The sequence below is a fragment of the Panicum virgatum genome, chromosome 7K, assembly GCF_016808335.1.
Source record: "Panicum virgatum strain AP13 chromosome 7K, P.virgatum_v5, whole genome shotgun sequence".
NCBI classification, from domain to species: domain Eukaryota; kingdom Viridiplantae; phylum Streptophyta; class Magnoliopsida; order Poales; family Poaceae; genus Panicum; species Panicum virgatum.
Genome location: NC_053142.1, coordinates 42,081,935 through 42,103,286, shown reverse-complemented (window position 1 = coordinate 42,103,286; position 21,352 = coordinate 42,081,935). Strand labels below are relative to the sequence as shown.

Sequence of the window (21,352 nt, the reverse complement as noted above, 5' to 3'; positions counted from 1 at the left end):
TGCAAGGCTGCAGGCCTCTGTACCCCCGCTGTGGCGTTGTGAAGGATAATGATGGAAAAAAAATATGTGAGAAAAATATAAGACACATCCAGCAGAGAAGGGAAAAACATAAATGCAAGCTGGTACTTGGTAGGGTTCACGCACGTGGAGACTGGTCGGGAAATCGCGCGCTGGAACTCGCTAGGGCTCGCGTGTAAAATTAGATTTGCGGTGCTACCGTGCCATCTCAGTATCTCACCACTTTCACAAGGCCCAAAGCGATCTGATGAAATCGAACCCTGCACACTCACCCTGACAACCGTGCAGTGTGCAGTTACCCAAGCGAGCCAGCAAGCGCGCGCACGCTCAGGCGAAGCGTCGGCCCAGTTGCCACCACTCCTCAAAACCTCACGCGCGGCCGCGCCCAAGGCCACAAAGAAACCGCCACGCCCTCTGCCGCACGAGTGCTCGATCGCGGTCGCGGCGTTGCCACCACGCCTCTCCAGGCACGCGCACGGGAACCGGCACCCAGCGCCGTGCCCATGGACACGCCGCCGGCGACGCAGGGACGGCGCGCGAGCACCGTTGTGGAGCGGAAGCTCGACGAGCTCTGCGCCTACCTCGAGCACGCGCTGTCGTCCAGGCCGCCGCGGCGGAGCGGCTCGCCGCGGAGATCAAGGCCAAGACCGACTTCCTCCGGTCGCTCCTGGCCGCCGAGGCGGAGTGCCACGGCGGCGCGCGCCCGGAGCACCTGGCCGAGGCCGAGGCGCGCTTCGCCGTCCTCGAGACCACGTTCGACCAGTGGGCGCGGCGCGCAGCGGCTGCGCCTGAACCAGAGGAGGAGATGGTGGTGGGGCAGCCTGAGAAGGACGAGGCCAAGTGCTCGTGCACTGACTCGTGCCCGGAGGCGGTTGCCGGCGACGCCGTCGAAGCGCGCAAGGAGGCGGCGGCGGATGCCATTGCCAGCAAGGGCCACGACGCCGGGCGCGAGGACGCGGGGGCACGCGGGGAGGCGGCGCCCGGTGCCGTCGCCATGAAGCGCGAGGCCATGGGAACACGCGATGACGTGAAGCCGATGGACGCCGAAGGCAAGAAGCGCGAGGCCGCGGCGGAAATGAGGAGGAGGACCGTGCAGCGGCGCCGCTGGAGGCGCGGCGCCGCTTGGTGCGGTGCCGCCGGCGTGGTCGCGGTCGTCGCCGTCGGCTTGGCGGTGGAGCTGGCCGCGGAGGCTCATCACAATGTAAATGTTTACGTCGTGCCGACGTAGGGTGGTAGGGTACTACCAGATCACGGAAGCTTCATTCGTGCCCTTGTTCTTCTGCCTACTGGTAATTTGTCACGAAACTTGCTTAGATGGGGCTAGCTGGATGAATCACATTATCGTTGATTCAGATCGACATTGAGCATCCGGTTAAGTTCTGACGGATAATTTCAGTACAACAGTTTGTATTAGGTTTGACCTGACGCATTAACAACCTGCAGTTCATCTATTTGCATCGAAACGTCTCAGAACAAATCAGAAGGGTTCAGTCCCCTGTTGTCAAGTTGAACCATGTCTATGCTAGCCTGAAAATCTTGCTTGGGAATGAATTCTTCGCTCTGGCCTAGCACAAGGCCCTCTTTGGATGTAAAGTATTTTTAAAGTTTCTGAAAAAAACATGGTTTTGCGAAAGACTCTTTTTTAGAAAGTTATGGTGTTCGGAGGCTACAGATATAAACTGTTTTATTAGCTTCTAAAACTAGTATACAAACTAGCCTTGTCAGGAAAACCTCTATAAACCTATTGATGCAAAACTACAATCAGAACATACATTTGAATGCGCAAATTAACTACAGGTTCCTGATCAACCCTTTCTGTTTCTAGAATAGTCATGTTACATGGAGTGAAGCTATGCTGCAATGTGAAACTAAGAGAAAATTTGTATGGAGAACGTGACATCGAGTCTCTGACAGTGTTGGTAGAAATGCAGATCCTTCTTTCCCTTTTACAACTGTTATTTGGCTAGACCTTGATTTCGTTCATCAAGTGTCCAATGAACATAGAAGACATGAAGACAAACACTACAAACATCAGTGAGAATCCCTGTTGAGATGACCTTGTCTCCCCAAGCAGTTCCTGAAACAACAATTAATTTAAATGTTTACATACTTGACAGTAAAATAGATACCTAGACAACCGTTCAAAAAGAAAAAACAGAACATAAAGATATATCCATCAGCATTCAAAAGTTATCAAGCTTGCGTCAGGAGATTGTTCATGTAATAATTCAGGCGACATGCATATCGTGTGGCAACCAGACTCGGTGCTTAAAGCACGTTACTTTCTGTTTGTGAATTTGTACAGCGTGGCCTACGAGAACTTTCCTAGTTATGAGAAAACAATGTCAGGAAAATCTAACCAGATCTTCATTACAAGCTTCTTCGATCAAGGTGAGTAATGGAATTGTTAGCTTTGTTCAGAAATGAACTTAGCTACATATTCTTTTAATCTGGGTTTGTGAAGGGATAATTTTACCATTTCTTGCTGAACCTTCTGATTTTTATCTACTGCGAAGTCTCTCTCTCCAGCCAGCCCTGATATTACAGAGGTACCCTGTACAGCCAAAATAAATAAAAGAGAGTGAAGTAGTGAACTAATGGGTAGCTGTATTGCATTCTCTCTCATTCTTTGTATTCCAATACAGTGAATAGTATTTGATTAATTGACAAAACAATGAGCAGATATACACATTTTCATTACAATCCAATCTGACAATGGCATGGCACTGATTCCTCAAACAAAAAAGATAAGAGAAAATGACATGGTATCGTAAGTCCGTAATAAGTAATGCTATACTGAGCAGAGTTACCTCAGCACAAGAAGGTTCTGCTGCAGAAGCACCTATACATCTATGTGCCTGAACAATGAAAGAAAAAAAAATCCTTACATTATAATGTTTTTTTAAGGTTGTAGCATCCTGAGAACTTTTCTTGAATAGCCATCAGGCCCAAAGGACAACGTTAATTGCATTACTTACAACATCAAATGTAGATGAGCTGATCACCTCTGATCGAGGGGATGAATCCTCTTCCTCTTCTTCCTCTGGAACTGGTGAGGGAGGATTAGCAGCAATATACACCACTCGCAGCTTGAACTCCTCAATTAGCCTACCTGGTGTTTTAGTGAACTACAGATGGCAACGGTAATATTTCACTCAGGCACTAGAGAAACTGAAAACAATTTACTCTAGTTCTGGTGCTGCAAGAATGTACCAATTGAGGACCAAAGTCTTTCATCGTCGCTCTGTCCTGCACCACAACGCTTTGCACGAGAAACTTGTCCTTGCAGTGGTGGTCTGATAGCATCTCCATAGGTGCTTGCATTGTAACTACATCGATGACAGCACTTCAATGACAATTTTATGCAAATAAACCAATCAAACAATTGAACACACGCTGTTCAAATAAAACCTGTTACATTGCACGAGCCCCGTGGAAGCAGTATGCCGCAGCTGTGCCTGACCGAGTACTTCCTCGGGTTCGTTGTTTTCACCTACAGATTTGGAATATCAAAATCGACCATTCTCCGTCCCAGTGCATCGTATTAGCAGGCTAGCAGCACGGAACAGTAAGGACATGGAATTTCACCTTGAAGGCCACAAACTGATCGGTCCTGTTCGTCAGCTGCATGCAGCAAGATCGCTGCTTCTTCACCTCATCTTCTCATGGCAACAGAAGCAAGACCAGAACAATCAGCCCAGAAAAGCACCAATAAGCGACTGGTTCTTGAAAAACTTACAGGGGATCTTGAGCTCGGAAGGGTAGACCCGAAGCAGCGCGCTGCTCATGGCGCAGAACGAAGAACAGTGGCAGCAAAAAGCTTCGATCTTCTCCACCTCTCTCTTGGCAAGAACACCAGTGAGCTGGAGGGCTCGAGAAGTGGTTGGTCTGGTTCCTGGCTCTGGAAGCAAAGTACACGATAGCTCGAACAAAGTGCAGTGATAATGATGATCTGGATTCGGTGGAGGAGCAGCTGGGGGGAACGGAGGAATAATATGATACGGATTAGGACTTTGGGGTGGGGTTTAGGAACTAGTTTAGGAATCTTTCTAGCTGGTGCTTGATCGGTTCTGATGGACTGGGTTTGGGATTAGCTGGATGTATCCTTTTCGTTTCGGGGTTCTCCTTTCATGAATTCTTTGCGATATGGTGCTTCTCCAAGGCGATATTTTCAATAGTGCTCTGTAGCTGCTGGAGGAAGCAATTTCTCTTGGGTCCGTCCTTCCTTTAATAAAGCCCATCAGGCAGTGGTTGTGCAATCAATAACCGGTGAGATATCGGCTTCAAAGCTTTCCCACGGAATCCAACTTCTTTTAGAAGTATGCTTTGATCCAGACTGGACCAACGAAAAGTTGCGTCATGTTAATACAACTAAATTTTGCCCATCGCCATGCAAAAGAGGCCTGTAAAAAGAAGGGATGCAGCATACCTTTCAGGCTTGAAGATGTACAGAAGGATCTCAAGTTTCATATGGGTATCACGTCCAAAAGCTCAAACGGAGAATTGCAGAAGGCGAGCACGAACCTGCCGTAGGAGGAACTCGCAGCCCACGCGAACTTGCAATTTTGCAGAAATAGGTGCTGCAGAGAACCTCAAGGATCTGATCCACGCCGGCGCCGGTAGCCAGGGCGCAACGGAGTTACGGAGACGCCCCGTGGCCCGGGCCACTGACCCGTGAGGAAGAGGAGACCTTTCGAGGCGGCCGCCGGAGCCGGCACTGGAGCCATTCGTTGATCCACAAAACAAATAGGGGTAGTAAAGGGTTAAGTTTTTGAACTAGAAAATCTAAAAGCCAAGTTTTAAAAAAATCGGACTCTAATCTTATATAATTTTGAATTAAATAATTTAAAAATCTTATTAGACTGTGAAGAGTCCACTAGAGCCATGACCCATTACCACCTCTATCCACAACTGGTCCGGGCCCATGGAGTTACGGACCTCAATTTCTCAGCCCATCGTGGTGGATCGCCCTGAGTAGCTGGGCCATTCAGTTCGCTTCGTCCCGAGGGTTGTATAACTGGGCTGGCTGTGCATTCGATGTGACAGGCCCGGCCCAGCCGCCCAACCATTAGTGGCAGTGCCACCGTGATTACACAAATCCAACTGGCGCTACACGTGACCCACAATTATTAGCGGAACGATTCAAAAAAAAAACAATTATTAGCGGAACCAAGTCCACGCCGCGTAACTATACAGTCAGGCAGGTGCGCTCCGTCCTGAGCACTAGCAGCTCAAGCTCAGCTGTGGTCACGGTCGCGCGCGTCTTCTGATCGAAGAAGCGCGGCGCCTCCCCCCGGCCGGTCGTCTCGCGTCTCTTCTACTGCCTCCTCCCTCCACTTTCACAGTTTCACTCCGGCACTCCGCCTTTCCCATTCCCGTTGAAACGAGCCAAACAGATCAAAAGCAGAGCGAGAAATACAGAGGAAAAAAAAACAAATCCCGCGGCTCCCGAGGCACGTCGCCGGCGACTGGGCGAGAGGGAGACCCCTCCGGCTCTGCTCCGCCGAGGCGACGCCCGTGCACCGGCCGCGCCCGCGGATGCGCGGCGAGGGCCCGGCGGTCCACGCTCGTAGCCAGATCTGAGGGAAGGGCGCTGCTGGGAAGCGGCAGGAGGTGGTGGTGTGGGATTCATTCAGCCCCCGGCGGGGATGGGGTGGTCCGTAGGGCTGTGCTGGTGGCTCGTGGCGGCGGCGGCGGCGTGGGCGGCGGCGGCGGCGGCGGAGGGGGAGGTCGGCGCGGTGGCGGGGGCGGCGGCGCCGAGGCGGCACGCGTACGCGGCGATGATGTACATGGGCACGCCCCGGGACTACGAGTTCTACGTCGCCACGCGCGTCATGATGCGGTCCCTGGGCCGGCTAAGCGCCACCGCCGACCGCGTCGTGATCGCGTCCCTCGACGTCCCGCCGCGCTGGGTCCAGGCGCTGTAAGTTCCCCCGACCTCCTCCTCCTCCTCCTCTCGCCTCGCTCTCTGTGTCGTCCACGCCGCTCGGCTCCGCGGGTGGCGCTTGCTCCGATTGCTGCCCATTCCGGAACGGATGCCCCTGCTGTTGTCTGATGCAAACGTTGCTGCTTCCGATCAGCTTGGGATGCTTTTTTGAAGCGCTCAGGGGTTGACTTTATTCCTGTTTAGTTCGTTGGAGCAAAACTCGCGGCTATTTTCATGCTCTGCTTGGTCAAATTCACGAACCCGCGCCGAACTTTGGTCCTTTTGGTTGGTTTGCTCAGTACCTTCGTTGCTATTCAATGCCTATTGATGCTTGTTTCGATAGATCAATATTGCCTCCTTCCTTGTTCCGTTCAATTTTGATTTTATTCGTGGTGTTCCCTGTATTTTAGGTGATTCCTTTATCTTCCTGGATCACGCCATGCTTCACTGTCTTCCGCGTACTTAACTGAACTTCGTTTTCAAAAAAAAAACAAAAACAAAAACAAAACTCAACTTCTCTGACGCGCCGAACCTTATTACTGTTCCGTCCCGTACTTGTGTGAAAGGGCCAGATGGCTGTGTGCATCTTAGGAATGGTCTCTTTAATTTAACGGTCTTTTGGGTGTGTAGCTCCCTTTCACGTTGACTTACTAATTAGTACTAAGGCCATGAAGTTTGTTGAGGGGAGCACCGCGTACAGGTTGTGAGATATTTGTTGACAGCTTAGGAGATTTCAGCTGCGAATTCTTATTCCTGTTCTGCAAATTGCACTGATTGCATCTGCTTTATTATATAAAAGGATAGTTGCGCTGGACTACTGACTTGGCCTGTCTAAAATATTAGGTGAGCAGTTGTGAGATTTGACCTGGTAATTTCCACTACCTTACATTCTGCTCACTACCTAGCTGATTGGGACTGCATGTGCCTATAACAATATTTCAGTTGGTGGACTAACATGTAAAATGCTGTATTGTCCAAATGGCCACATGTGGATGTCGTCTGGAGCTGATTTGTCTGTGTTATATGGCTGTCGTTGATTCTCAAGTGTAGCTTCAGCCGATGCTTGTTTTTTGGAACTTGTCTGGTTTCTTTGTATCTTAGTGGTCCAACGGTTCCTCCCTGTTTCTTAGAATATTAAATCTTGGATTTCTTGCTATATTGAGAATTTTATAAATTCTGAACTTTAATGAATGAACATTTAATTGTTCTGCTATACCTTATTAGATTTAAACATATGGTTCTGGTTGAGGTTGTTGCCCTTGAGGGCATCAAGACATAGCACTGTAGCATTTCTATATGTTGTCGTTGACGTTAAAAAAGTGGAACTAATCGTGAAATGGAAGTAGTGCAGTAGTGCTTGTACAGAGTGAAACAAAAGAATAGGTAAAAGACCACAGAATGTCTCTGAAGTTGAAGATATGATTGTTGATACCAATTTATCCTGTGGCACTGTTCTTTGAAACCATGAATGAAGCAGCCCCTTTTCTTTCCGATGAGTGCTTTTTGTTGGATGTTGCTACAATTTACATATATTTTGAAGCATTGAACACACATTTACAGATGCTAAATATATTTCAGATGCTCTAAAGTATGTCTTCTTTCTGCAAAATTGGACCTGTTCATTTCAGTAAAGTGTATTTTTGTTTGTTTACATCATGTTTCCCTCTGTTAGTAATATATGCATTGAAACTGTTTCTTTAGGAAAGATGATGGTGTGAAGGTGGTCTCTGTGGAGAATTTGAAGAATCCTTATGAGAAACAAGAAAATTTCAACATGCGATTCAAATTGACTTTAAACAAGCTGTATGCATGGAGCTTAGTTTCATATGAGCGAGTTGTTATGCTTGATTCCGACAACATTTTCCTCCAGAATACTGATGAGTTATTTCAGTGCGGTCGGTTTTGTGCTGTCTTCATCAATCCATGTATCTTCCATACAGGCCTCTTTGTACTAAAGGTAGGGCTACTGATTTTGCAGGCATTTTGTTTTTCTGCAAAACTTTTGAATTCTTGCAAACCAAAAAAAGGTTATTTCTGTCTTTGGAGTGGTTATAAACAATCCTACATCACATCCAGTGGCATTCTTTGATGTTCATTACTTCGTAGTGGAAATCTAGCTGTTTGATAATTGATAGCATTGATTTTTTTCAGATGGTTCAGTACTTCAGGAGTTTGTTGCAGTTTAGTTTGCCTGAATACTTATTAGCATTTCTCAGAAATCTGGTGTTTTTCTTTTACCTGTGAACTTGATGTCCTCTGCATCATCTTTTTTTCAATTTTATTTTGTTTCCAGCCTTCAATGGATGTTTTTAAGAACATGCTACACGAGCTAGCTGTTGGACGCGAAAACCCAGATGGTGCAGACCAAGGCTTCCTTGCTAGTTATTTCCCAGATTTGCTTGATCAGCCAATGTTCCATCCGCCAGCTAATGGTACCAAACTTGAGGGTACTTATCGCCTCCCTCTGGGCTACCAGATGGATGCATCATACTATTGTGAGTAACAGTAACAGTATGATTATTCCACACTCTCATCCATTTTGTTGGTTCATACTTCAAATACTAACAGATTACTTTCAGATCTGAAGCTTCGTTGGAGTATTCCATGTGGGCCAAACAGTGTGATTACGTTTCCAAGTGCTCCATGGTTTAAACCATGGTATTGGTGGTCTTGGCCAGTTTTACCTTTGGGGCTCTCTTGGCATGAACAACGTCGTGAAAACCTAGGGTGAGTGGTTTCTTTAGCTTTTCCTTTTTGTACTTCTTATTTCTATGGCATGCTCAAATAACTTAGCCCATCCTACAGAACCAGATAAGGATGTCATGATGGATGATGGTATCATCCATGTTATTATATCCCGATGTGGTTGGTGACATGTCGTGAAGAAATCTTTAGAATAAAGATGAATGGAAAAAAAAGCACTATCATGCCCTTTATCTTTAGGATAACGTTGCATAAGTCAAAGCAATTGTCGTGTTCTTTATTATCTTTGTTAATATAAAGTTCCACAAAGTAGGGGATTGCCATAATTAAGGATAAAATATTATATTACTGCATTAAGTAGGGGGGTCATGCTGGTTGAGGATACTATTTTTTACCTTCTGTAGCACTGAAAATATGTTTTTTTTCAGTTTTTGATGACATGTTAATGTGCTGCAAAACAGGTACTCGTCGGAGATACCAGTGGTATTAATCCAGGCTGTATTGTACATTGGAGTCATAGCAGTTACCCGACTGGCACGGCCTAGCTTGTCCAAGATGTGCTACAACAGAAGAATGGAGAAAAGCACTATGTTCTTGCTCTCCCTGCTCAGAGTAGTGGTGGCATGGTCCATACTCGCAGCATACACCATACCCTTCTTCATCATCCCAAGAACTGTGCATCCGCTGCTTGGATGGCCTCTGTACCTGCTGGGTTCTTTCTCGCTTTCTTCCATTGTGATCAACATCTTCCTCCTCCACCCGTTCTCTGTCCTCACGACATGGTTTGGGATCGTCGGTGCTCTCTTTGTGATGTCTTTCCCTTGGTATCTAAATGGTGTCGTCAGGGCCTTGGTGGTGTTTGCGTACGCATTCTGCTGCGCACCCTTGGTCTGGGCATCTTTGGTCAAGACAATGAGCTCCTTACAGGTTCTGGTTGAGAGGGACGCATTCAGGCTTGGAGAACCTAACCAGAACGCCGAGTTCACGAAGCTGTACTGAGGTGGGAAGTGCAGATACATATGATTGATCACTTCAGTTGTGGTTCAGTTTGAACAGCTAATCTCCATTGACGTTGGCAATTCTGATGGCCAATTTAGTTGTACAAGTAAAACTGCAGGATGTGGGAGCTAGAGTTGTTGTACCTTTGGAACCACCTGGAAACCTCTGGAACCCGTTATTGTTATCTTAGACATATAGGTGATATACAAGGGGGGAAGGAGGGGTAGAGGAACTGCAGAGGAAATGACCGAGGGACAATTTTTTGTTATTTGACTTACTGTTCCTCTGAAAAGCCAACACAATTTTTGGCTTTGCTGTAATTGATATGATCAGTTCCATAACCATTACCAATCAAGAGAAGGGTTCAAAGTTCAGACTGCGATGTTGGAAAACCTACTCGTTTTTTTATTTACTGTGGTGTGCTGGATATATCTTTTTTTTCTTTCTTTTGGGAATTGTGAGTTCAAACGACGACATGCTGCTGCATGGGTGAACCTTCCATTTACCAAGATAAGGTGTGGTGTCTGGTAGTCGAATAGTATCTGTCTGACTGGTTCACGGGATGGCGACGCTGCAAACTACAAGCAAAGCTTTTGCATGTACTGTGGCTGATTGGCTGCACAGCATCCGATCACCTGAGCTGGTTGCTTAGCTTCATCTTGACAAGAACGTTAGATGTGACAAATCTCTTGTTTTTTTGAAAGCTTGTGACAAATCTCTTCTGAGCTACTTCGATCCCATTCCTCCAACAGCGCACCATGTTTACGTTCAGCTAATCAGCTCTATCATCACGATGTTGCGCACAGCAGCTAGCAACTTCAACACTGCATTGCATGTGGTTCTTGCACTTTTCAGTGTACCTTATCTGAGAAGATAGGACGTGATTTGTACAACTAATAAGGGTTATAGCATTTTCAAATGGCATTTGCTGGAAACAGGAGTAGTAGTGCATCATCATCGACCAAAAGTGAGGCCAGCAGCGGTGTCATGTGGATGTGGCCCCTCCCCTCTTAGGACTTTGTCTGCATCGGGGAGCTCCGATTCTCTCTGGTCCGATGTGTCATTCTCGCCCCCGGCGCGGGGGCCCGGATCGCCACCCCCGACACTCCCCAACGTTTAAAAACCTCTCGGCTAGGACCCCCTGGTGACGCAACGCGACGCTCCGCTACCGTACAAAAAAAAACCCCGCACGCGAGAAGCCCGTCGCGTCACTGTAGTAGGCCACGGCGCGGCGGCGCCCGTTCGCACACCGGCGCGCGCCTGCCGCGGCCGGCCGGCAAGTGACCGTTGCTCTTGCCTAGTAGCTGCCGCGCGCGCGGTGCAGGTGCGTGCCGCCCGGCCCTGCCCTGCTCTAGCTGCGGTGCACCGGTGGTCACTCCCCACCCACCCTTACGCGGCCCAGACATGCAGTCGTCGAGAAGCGGTACGGGGTCGCGCGTCCTCTTGCGAGGATTTCCGGCCATTTCCGCGCCCTCCTGCTCGGCTGCATGTCTGCATCTGCTGCTGCTTGTGTAACGTTAGCTATTCTTGGAACGCAGCTGACAGAGCTGCCGCGTACAAGTCTGGAGCAACGCACGCAGCTGCCTTCAGCGGTGGTAATTAACGCACGACTGCTAGTAGATGCAGACAGCCAGTCATGCAGCAGCTTCGGAAACATAGTAGGCTACAGATGAATTTGTTGGAATTTATGGTCTTAGCCCATTTATTTACAATAATTTAAGAATTAAAAATCCACTAATAAATGCTAGGGAATCAAGTGCTTAATTCCGTATTGATATTTGAGGAGGATCTCAACTGACTTAAATAGTGGACCTTGAGTACACCCCTTGAGAAGCCGGTAAGAGAAGATACGTGCTCGCTCGCCTCGCCGAGGCCGTGGGCGCGGCAGGACGGTGCGGTGCGACGAGATGTGCTGAGATGAGAACGTTTTTGTTGTTGAATGCAATAATTCTGAGACACTAAAACGTTAAACTCATCAAAGCTCGTGCGAGCATCCATGTTCGTTGAATCTATATAAACCAGCCCCCTCTCCTCTCGTTCTCACACAACTTAAGCTCACTCAGGTAGATTTGGGAAGCGTCTCGACGCGACTGCTTGCAAGGCTTCTGAACGACTACTTCGTCTACTTCCTGGTGGTCTGAACGACTACTTCTTCCTTCTCTGTTGCTTTTTGCATCTCCATCGCTAGCACTGCGCGTACAGTACGGGCGAGAGCAGGCCTCCGAAACCGCTGCTCGCTGAAGATTTGGGAAGCGTATCGACGTGACTGCTTGCAAGGCTTCTGAACGACTACTTCGTCTACTTCCTGGTGGTCTGAACGACTACTTTATCTACTTCCTGGTGGCTGTTCGTGGGACTGCACTGCTAATATCGTCCTGCATCGACGTCGTTCGGCTACATAAAGCAAGGCCAGTCGAATAGCATGTCTATTCCAGCTAGCTGGTGACGGCGCAACCGGTGCTTCTAGCACTGGTCCCGCCTTGAGGTACAGTCTGAAACTCAAGTATTTCATTCTGTTTATTTTTGTGTTAATCTTTAACACTTGCACATGCTTTTTGGAATTACATATTTAATTACATATTTAATTTTTGTATTCACTCACTATAGTCATGAAAATAATGTTTAATTACATATTTAATTTTGGAATTAAAATATGTCCGAAATTGTCTATATTTCTAATAGAGTTCACCGAGCCAAAGTTTACTTTCTCTCTCACGCGCGCGCGCACTGAAAGACTGAAATGGCGTTGTGTAAAAAAAAGCAGGGTTGCATGCATGCATGGATGTGGATCCAACCCAGAAAATGAGAAAGGCAAGGCACAGTGCAGCCTGCAGGTACCGGCCGCTTTCTTTCTTGGCACAGCACCATGCATCTGTGGTCCTTATCATCAATCAGATCATCAGCAGACAAATCAGGTAGTATATACCGGACGTGATTAGGAAGCCGTAAATCCAGAAGAGAACAAGGATGAACGATGAAAAGGATATCCTTTTATACTGCCACCCCCGGCTTCAACGACTGCTACAAAGATAATGATAGGTAGACGCTCGGAAAGTGCCTGGACTTCGCTATTTGCGGGGCGTGGGGGCCGTGGGGCGGCGGGGCGCACACCGTCGCCATGCCGAATTGCCGATGCCGGCCGGCACGCCGCGGCCGCGCCCGCGCCCGCGCGCGGCTCCCAATGCGAGCAGTGCAAGAGGCCTTTTTTTTTGGTTCTGGCGTGCGGCCCTCGCGTGCCCGCATGTGCGCGCAGCGGCGGCGTGCATGGCCACGGCGGCCGGCCGGCACGCGCGCGCGTACGTTAACCCTTGGATCATTGCTGTTGTTTAAGGTTCTTTCGCAGATTAATTAGTTTATTACTCTGATCAGCCCGGTTCCAAGCAGAGCTCTTGTAGTATCCCGTGGCCGCGAGCCTGCGGCCGGTATGTGCGAAGGCGGCAGGGGGTGTGTCCGTACGGTTCCATCTCGTGCCTTGCGGTGGCATTTCTCGATCGGGCTCCTGCTGCCGTGACGACCTAAATCGGCGGCACGCCGCAGTCGCTTTGTTCCGCCCGCGGCACGCGGCGGCGTGCCCCGCCTTGGCCTCGCTGTCTCTTTGCCCAGCTGCATGGCTGCGTCATAATCCATTGCATATTCCATCATCTGATCGATCTACCCTTTATTTCCGGCGGGGCCCCGCGCCCACCGTCGATGAGGACCATCGCCGCCTAGGGATTTGGTAAAGTTGATACGTCACACACGCACACGTTCTATATCTGATCTGATGCACGTACTGCACGATCTATATGTTGTATACGGTATGGGCTTGGCTTGGCTTGTTGCTCTCGCTAAGTTTACGTACTGAAGTGACCGATAGACTGATAGTCTAAGTCGTCGTGACGTGCAAGAATGTACCGACCAACACATGTTCAGGGCAGTACACCAGTAAAAAATGCAAGGCTCTCGGAAGCTCGTGCCACTGGATGAAGGTGACTGTGTAGTGAGTTGTGACAAACACAATGACGATTAGACCCGAGTATGCAACAAAAGCTAAGGTGCGACGGCGATGTGTGAATGGCTGGAAAATCTTCGGCCCTGTAAATGCTGCCGGACACTAGTAAGACAACTACTGTCAATCTTAATTAATTACCCCTCCTATATCTCAAGTGCATACTAGTACCATTAGCTAGTTAATTAACCTCTAGCTAGCAGGTGAAACTTGGAGAAAGCATGACCGTTGGCATCCGACCAAGACAAGTTCTTCCAAAAAAACACCTACCGGCGGCTGCAAGGTAGCTAGCATGTGGAGCGTTCCCGTCCTTCGCCTCCATTGTTTCCGTTGGCTCCTCGCCTGCCTCTCCCTCACCTAGTCACCTCTATATATTCCGGCCGCGCCCTCTCGCCCGTGTAGCACCTCGCTCTGCTCTCACCATATGTTCTGCATGTGAAGAGAGAAATAAGAGGGTGAGAGCAAGAAACATATATAGACTGCTAGCTAGAGTGTCAAACACAAGCTAAACGAGAGACCACCTTGTCACTCTCGCACGGAGATTATTGTCAACACGAACCAGCATTATATTTAGTTCGTCGATCTTTAAAGATTCGCGAGAGCGAAGGCGCAGCAGCAAGCAATGGCTCGCGTAGTCTCGCTGGTGTTGTTACTGGCCACGCTCGCGAGCATCCTGCCGCCGTCCGCGAGCCAGGCGGCGGCGGCCAGGTGCGAGTACCCGAGGCACGCTGGGCACGGGTACAAGCACCCGGTGGGCGTGCGGAAGGTGGTCGTGGACGCCGGCGGCGCCGGCGACTTCACCTCCATCCAGCAGGCCGTCGACTCCGTGCCGGTGAACAACACCGTGCGCGTCATCATGCAGATCAACGCCGGCACCTACAGGTAATTAATATAAGCCAGAGATGACTGTTTAGCTATCTGCAGCAGCTGTTTAGCTCCTTCAATTCTTCTTCGTGCTAGCATGACTGGCTTAATAACAAGCTCGCTCGATCGACCATTGCATGAACGCGCGCGCAGGGAGAAGGTGCTGGTGCCGGCCTCGAAGCCGTACATCACGTTCCAGGGCGCCGGGCGTGGCGTGACGGTGGTGGAGTGGCACGACCGGGCCAGCGACCGCGGCCCCGACGGGCAGCCGCTCCGCACCTACAACACCGCCTCCGTAACCGTCCTCTCTTACTATTTCACCGCTAAGAACATCAGCTTCAAGGTGAGCGCCCCGTTCGGTTTGCCCGGTGGTCCATGAATGATGAGAGCGTCGCCGTCGTACGCGAGGTCACAAGACGCACAGGGATACGTGGCCTGGTGCATCATATCATGCAGCCTCGCAGGGGCAGCACGGTGCAGGAGCAGGCAAAGTGACAACGCTTCAGATCAGTCACAAGTCTGACCTTGCAAACGCTGCCGTCTCCGTGAACCCTTGCTATCATGCCTCTTTTGTTCCTTTCGAAATATTGAATTCGTGTGTTTTCACCACAAGATGTTAGAGTTCTTGTATTTGCTGGAGTTCTGCTTGGAGCAGGCTGCACGCAGGTCATGAGAGGATGGCTTCAGCTTCGATCGGCTGCAATAATAATCTGCCTGGGCGAGACCAACACAATTTTGCGTTGGTAGATTATTCCTTCCTGTTAACTAGCTAGTTACATGCATGCCACTAACTGGGTCCGTGTTGCGTTCTTCGTTTTTGTCATGGCAGAACACAGCTCCGGCACCAATGCCCGGCACGCAGGGGGGCCAGGCGGTGGCGTTCCGCATCTCCGGCGACAAGGCCTTCTTCTTCGGGTGCGGGTTCCACGGCGCGCAGGACACGCTGTGCGACGACGCCGGCCGGCACTACTTCCGCGACTGCTACATCGAGGGCTCCATCGACTTCGTCTTCGGCGACGCCCGCTCCCTCTACAAGGACTGCGAGCTGCGCTCCACGGCGGAGCGCTACGGCTCGGTGGCGGCGCACGGCCGGCGCGACCCCTGCGAGCGCACCGGCTTCGCCTTCGTCAACTGCCGGGTCACCGGCACCGGCAGGCTCTACGTCGGCCGCGCCATGGGCCAGTATTCGCGCATCGTCTACGCCTACACCTACTTCGACAGCGTCATCGCGCCCGGCGGATGGGACGACTGGGACCACACCAGCAACAAGAGCATGTAAGCCCAAACCAAGTTCAGATCAGCTAGCTCGATCTCTGCTCATCAGTTCCCTGGCCGGTCGGCTAACCTGTACGGCGGTTGCTGCCTCTTGACGGCGGCGCGCAGGACGGCGTTCTTCGGGATGTACAGGAACTGGGGGCCCGGCGTCGACGCCGTGCACGGCGTGCCGTGGGCGCGGGAGCTCGACTACTTCGCCGCCCGCCCCTTCCTCGGCAAGAGCTTCGTCAACGGATACCACTGGCTCACGCCTGACGTCTGAACAGACGCCCGCCCCTTCCTCGGCAAGAGCCGCCACAGATCTGTCTGTCTGATACAACAAACCAGATTTATTCATTCGTACAGCACAAACACAGAATATATATTGTACACCACCATTTTTTTTTGCAAGCTACTTCATATATATAGAGAGAAAAGCTATTTATAGAACCCCATTTTTTTTGCAAGCTACTTCATATATATAGCGATAGATCCAGCAAAATATATATAGACCGATTCGTATTTGTCGATTCCAAAGTGAAGCACGTTCAGTACAAGACTTGTAGAGTTACCAAAACTTTGCCATGTTTACTAATGTAACTATATATACAGTGAGCAGTGAGTTCGCTGTTGGCCTGTAAATGACACCACAAAAACTGTTTCACTCTGCTTGAATACTGTAAAAGGAGTGATACACCACGATGCTTTGAGCCTCTGACCATCTCACAGTATGCACCCTGCTTGGTCCTTCCCAGGAAACCCGCAGAGCAACATCAGCCCAGGGAAGTCTTGAGTCTTATTGCAGGTTCAAAATCCTGGAACCGACTCAAAGGTTGATAATATGTATGGGTATGGGTATTCTAATTCTGAACCTAACGCTTTTGACTTTGCCAACAAATTCTGAATCCAAACCAAGCACATTTGTATTGTATACGATATAAAGAATGGAATGGGTTGTCCATCGCTGCCTTATCCTTAACTTTTTGTTCGGTAGGAAAGTGAGGAAGTGGGCCAATCTAAATAAAATCATGAATCCAAAGTTTGTGATTTCGGCTTCTGCCTTGTCCCGAGTGCACCCTAGAGAATTTTTTTAAGCAAGTATTGGCGTAGGAGGAGCTTGTTAGCGTACTAGTCCTGGGGGCAAACCCTTTGCTTCAATTGATGATTCGTATTAACGCTCTAGCTCGTCTCTATCGCTAGGTCTAGGAATAGCTCTAGCGCAATCCGATCTGTTTGGAGGGGTGTTCCATTATTTCCGTTAAGCCGTGTAGCAATCCGATGAAACCTTAGCTAATGTGCTTTGCCCGAGGATACGATGCAAATAGCAAGTAGAGGCAACCGTTCCTGTGTATTAATCCCTGGCCGTTGATTTGCGTCTCCGATAGTTTTTCTAAAATTTACTCTCTAAATCATCATTTAGATAATTATTTGAATAAAAATCATTACTTATATTGCAACAAATATTCCCAAAAAGATTCATTTGGGTAGAAATTGGATCCGATCTCATCAAAGTGTACCACCGTACCATCTAAAGCAGGATTCAGGGTGTGTTTAGATCTCCATATTTTTTCAGTGCTACAGTAACTTCGAATATTTGACCATTAATTTTTTTTCTAGAACTATTTGACCACTAATTAGGAATATTAAATGTAAATAACTGACAAAACTCATTCCATAACCCCTAGTTGTAATTGCGAGACGAATCGTTTAAGTCTAATTAGACTATAATTAGACAATATCGTGCTACGGTAAACACCTCTAATGACGGATCAATGCTAATGACGTATTAATTAGACTTAATAGATTGTCTCGTGATTTTTCATTCATCCGTGTAATTATTTTTATAATTAAATGATGTTTAGTCCTTCTAATCTTTGGTTGAAAATTACCACAGTAAATTTCGTTCAAATTTTTATATGATCTAAACACCCCTTCAATCAGCAACCACACAACCACAAATCATCAAAAACTCTAACCTGGTATGTGTTTCCGGGACCATGGGAGGACCTCGCGGAAGAGAGCCCGGTCGGTCGGGAGGAGGAGGAGGCGACGGTTAGCGGCGGCGCTGTCTCGGGAGTGCCGGCGCGTCGTGGGGGTTTCCGCGGAGAAGGGGACAGATCACAATGAATAGAGTTGGTCGATTGGGTGGCAGGTTGGCTGCCTCCAGCTACAGCTAGTACTAGTACCTTGGGCAAGCTGGCAAGCGGCCGCGCCGCACCAGCCCACGTCCTCGCCCGCCCGCCCGCCCGCCGCAATGCCGCAGCCGTTCGCGCACCTCGTGGCCGCCGCCCGTCCCGCGCCCCCGAAGATCCACGCCGGAGCAGCCAGCCCGAGCTATCCACCCGTCCACCGGGCCGCGGCGCTTCGCCGGGCGCCGCTCGCCGCGGCCGGGCGGCGCGCGTACCGTCCCCTCGCCGTCTCCGCCCAATCCGCCAGCCCCGCCGCCGGCTTGAGGTATATGAAGCTCTCGTACTTGATAGAATTTTCCATTGCCGTAGTTTCTTATTCCTCTGACACGAAATAGATTTTGCCAAATCGAGTTCAAATAATTTACTCTGTCCACGGGATCGAAGTAGGAATAGTGAAGTTGTGGGCACCCTGCCGTGGTGAATTCTGTAGATATTTGGGAAGGGGATCCACTAATTTTGCCGATGCTGTAGTATAAGCGTGGAGGTTTGTTACGGTGCTTGGCAGGAACCGGTGGTTCCTCCCCACCTAAATTTCCTGGAGCGTTGATTTTAACTGACAGTGTTTTATTTAATTAAGGACAATTTGGTCAATTTGCTCTCAGCACAAATACGTCTTGTTCATCCCTCCAATAACCAGTTTTTCCCAATCGGCGGTCTGCGTGCGGCTTTTGCCCGGCGGCGGCGGCCTGCTCGCTGCCCTCACTCGACCAGCGGCCATCCATGTACGGCTCTTCCCTAGCGGCGGCGGCCTGAGCACGGTCTGACTGGCCATCTCCTTGAAGCTCCGGCCAGGGTCTCTTCTCAGACTGTCACGAGTCATGACCTAGGCCTCTGTACGCGTAGGGCTCGCTGGCCAGGACCTCATCGCGTAGGGTCTCGGTGTCCTAGGCCTCGGTCTGCTTAGGGGCTCGCCGGCCATACGCCCATCGCATAGGGGCTTGCCGGTGCACCCTGCGCCGGTGCACCCTGCGCCAGGCATCAGGACCAAGATCGGCCACTAAATTGGCTGCCAATACGTCAGCGAACAACACAGCCAAGCTAATAATAGGAAAAATACTAAAATGTCCCTATCATTATTTTCATGAGTGGTTCCTGGCCCACATAATAATAGGTTCTGGTCCACATCTTTAGTTCTTCGTAATAGGTTCCTCCTTCTTTCTAACCATTGGATGTGAGCCTCTCAACGGCTCCTAAAATCTCCAAGCACCGTAAAATTTCTCATAAGCGTGAGCTAACTCATTCCGGAACTAAGTGATCTTTGCCATTCTGTGTCATCTTCAGCTGGAACCTTTGACAGTAACGTTAATTCTTGTAGTATAATTTTGCCTATGCTGTAGTATAATAATTTAGCTGGAACTAAATGATTCCTTCAGTAACGTTCATAATCTGGAATTTTGGTTGGTATTTCATTTGCAGAAAGATATAAGGGCTTGTTTGGTTTTAGCCTTGGATTTGCTGCTTGGACCAGGCAGTATCCTCAGGCCGTCGATTTTCATAGCCTGAGGTCCAGATTGCTGCCTGGTAGCAGTTGCCTGGCTCAGGACTCCAACCAAACAAGTCCATAGTGTTAGTTCAAAGTGAACCTCAAATGCACATGGATGCAAAACTGTTGTTAATTCTTGTGATTTTCAGGCTGGAGCATGAATTCTACCAAGTGAAGATGAAGGTGCGCGACTATGAACTTGACCAGTACGGTGTTGTTAATAATGCAGTCTATGCTAGCTACTGCCAACATGGTGAGTTTCATGTCCGTAGCACAAACTCAGAAGTCAAAATGAACTGGTAGCTTGTGCTAATACTATTAGTCAGTGTACACATGATTTAGATAACACCTAAAAAATTCACGTCCTGTATCCTGTTATCATGGTCTTTTTTTTTCTTATGAATCTAGTTCTATGACTTGAAATTGAGCAGGTCGCCACGAGCTGCTTGAGAGTGTAGGCATCAGTGCAGATGCAGTGGCGCGCAGCGGTGAGTCATTGGCCCTCTCTGAGCTGCACCTCAAGTACTTCGCTCCTTTGAGGGTAACTTTCCCATCCTGTGCAGAAAACCAAAATTCAAGAATTTGATGGAATTCTGTGAAATGGAAACCATATGCATATCACTTCATGGCTGTTTATCTTAATTATGATGCCCCCTTGCCTTCTTTGGACTACCAGACTGGTGACAAGTTTGTTGTTAAGGTGAGGCTTGCGAGCATCAAAGGTGTACGGATGATATTTGAGCACATCATTGAGAAGCTGCCTAATGGTGAGGTATGTAGAACACAGTTACATATTCAGAACAGAAGAATTAGGAACTCTGCATTTCAAGCACTACTGCAAAAATGTTACTACGTAGCCGCAATCTGGGTGGAAATGTGGGATTGTGTCACCAGTTACCACATGCACTTTGCTATTTTACACAAACCATTCTACACAGAGAAAGATGCATATATTAAAATTTCCACATCCTGTTTCTCTTTGCAGCAAATTCTGGAGGCAAAGGCAACAGCTGTTTGTCTGAACAAAGACTACCGTCCTTCCCGCATACCTCCTGAACTATTGTCCAAGCTGCAGCTCTACTTATCAAAGGACAGCGAAGGTTCAAGTGACGATGCAGACAATCGCAAAAACAGTTGCAGCTAATTTTGGAGGCAAAGACAACGGCCGTTTGTCTGAGAAATAGAGTACCATCCTATCTCCAGACTTGTTATCCAAGCTGCAGTCTTTTCATACAAGGACAGAAGAGTTTGGGGGTTTCAGCAATTGCGTTAATAATCGCAATAGCAGTTGCAGCTAATCGTGGAGGCAAAGATTCAGTCATTTTGTCTGAAGAAAAATATTACAGTTCTACTGGTGCATCTCCAGAATTGTATCCAAGTTACAGCTCTTCAGCACATTAGCAGAGGCTCGTAGTAAAAGAAGAGCTACAGTCCATGTGCACTATAACTTTGTGTGTAATTGTTGTCTGATGCATTTGATTTGGGGGACTGCAATGGATATTTTTAGTAAATAAAGTTTGTTTGATACTGGTGGATGCAGTATTTCCATACTTCCATGTGCTTCAGTACACATAAACCTCCTAGAATACAAAATACGCAGCGCCCATGGATCAGATGTGGGAGCAGATTGTGTAAAACTGTCAACACCTAAGTGATTTAAGGATCTTCTATACAAATTACTTCTCCCAACAAATTATTTTTCTCGCCAAAGTCTTAATAACCCTTAGAACTATTTGTTTACTTGAATAATCCCCTCCCAACTATATCACTAGTTTAATGTACACCTTTTTATTTTTTATTCACAAGAGGAATTTTAAGTTAAAATTTCGTGGGGTCATAGCGGACAGCACAACTTATGTTAAAATGCATTATAAATTTTCGTCGTAATTTTTTCGTACAATTTTGTATTGTTATGTTAATTTATCATT

General features: G+C 48.6%; 4 protein-coding genes and 1 pseudogene across 7 annotated transcripts; 4 read left to right on the top strand and 1 right to left on the bottom strand.

Moving 5' to 3' along the window:
- Positions 1 to 521: 521 nt before the first annotated feature.
- Positions 522 to 1,246, top strand: LOC120642724 (annotated as a pseudogene).
- A 434-nt stretch (positions 1,247 to 1,680) lies between these two features.
- Positions 1,681 to 4,679, bottom strand: LOC120642723 (vesicle-associated protein 1-3-like). 4 transcript variants are annotated; one of them, XR_005662716.1, is made up of 8 exons: positions 4,543 to 4,679; positions 3,758 to 4,421; positions 3,607 to 3,677; positions 3,430 to 3,511; positions 3,232 to 3,347; positions 2,997 to 3,146; positions 2,495 to 2,876; positions 1,681 to 2,095 (listed from the first exon to the last, which is right to left on the bottom strand). XR_005662716.1 is itself a non-coding variant. In XM_039919294.1 (8 exons), exons 1-8 carry the CDS (start codon positions 3,804 to 3,806, stop codon positions 1,982 to 1,984), a joined length of 681 nt encoding a protein of 226 aa, XP_039775228.1. In that variant the 5' UTR covers positions 3,807 to 4,407; the 3' UTR covers positions 1,681 to 1,981. The 4 variants fall into 4 exon arrangements, 3 of the variants coding, with proteins under 3 accessions (XP_039775228.1, XP_039775226.1, XP_039775229.1); XM_039919294.1 differs by lacking the exon at positions 4,543 to 4,679 and having other exon boundaries at positions 2,495 to 2,572; positions 2,829 to 2,876; positions 3,024 to 3,146; positions 3,758 to 4,407; XM_039919292.1 differs by lacking the exon at positions 4,543 to 4,679 and having other exon boundaries at positions 2,495 to 2,572; positions 2,829 to 2,876; positions 3,758 to 4,390.
- Positions 4,680 to 5,255: 576 nt separating this feature from the next.
- On the top strand, positions 5,256 to 10,020 carry LOC120642722 (putative glucuronosyltransferase PGSIP8). Its single transcript, XM_039919291.1, has 5 exons — positions 5,256 to 5,941; positions 7,646 to 7,901; positions 8,238 to 8,439; positions 8,524 to 8,671; positions 9,109 to 10,020. The coding sequence occupies exons 1-5, from the start codon at positions 5,667 to 5,669 to the stop codon at positions 9,644 to 9,646; spliced, it is 1,419 nt and encodes a 472-aa protein (XP_039775225.1). The 5' UTR covers positions 5,256 to 5,666; the 3' UTR covers positions 9,647 to 10,020.
- Positions 10,021 to 14,025: 4,005 nt separating this feature from the next.
- LOC120642720 (probable pectinesterase 68) lies at positions 14,026 to 16,419 on the top strand. The gene is made up of 4 exons (XM_039919289.1): positions 14,026 to 14,516; positions 14,652 to 14,841; positions 15,328 to 15,773; positions 15,882 to 16,419. The coding sequence occupies exons 1-4, from the start codon at positions 14,257 to 14,259 to the stop codon at positions 16,033 to 16,035; spliced, it is 1,050 nt and encodes a 349-aa protein (XP_039775223.1). The 5' UTR covers positions 14,026 to 14,256; the 3' UTR covers positions 16,036 to 16,419.
- Positions 16,420 to 17,887: 1,468 nt separating this feature from the next.
- LOC120642721 (acyl-acyl carrier protein thioesterase ATL3, chloroplastic-like) lies at positions 17,888 to 20,974 on the top strand. The gene is made up of 5 exons (XM_039919290.1): positions 17,888 to 18,206; positions 19,574 to 19,677; positions 19,856 to 19,965; positions 20,101 to 20,196; positions 20,410 to 20,974. Exons 1-5 carry the CDS (start codon positions 18,007 to 18,009, stop codon positions 20,566 to 20,568), a joined length of 669 nt encoding a protein of 222 aa, XP_039775224.1. The 5' UTR covers positions 17,888 to 18,006; the 3' UTR covers positions 20,569 to 20,974.
- Positions 20,975 to 21,352: the final 378 nt, after the last annotated feature.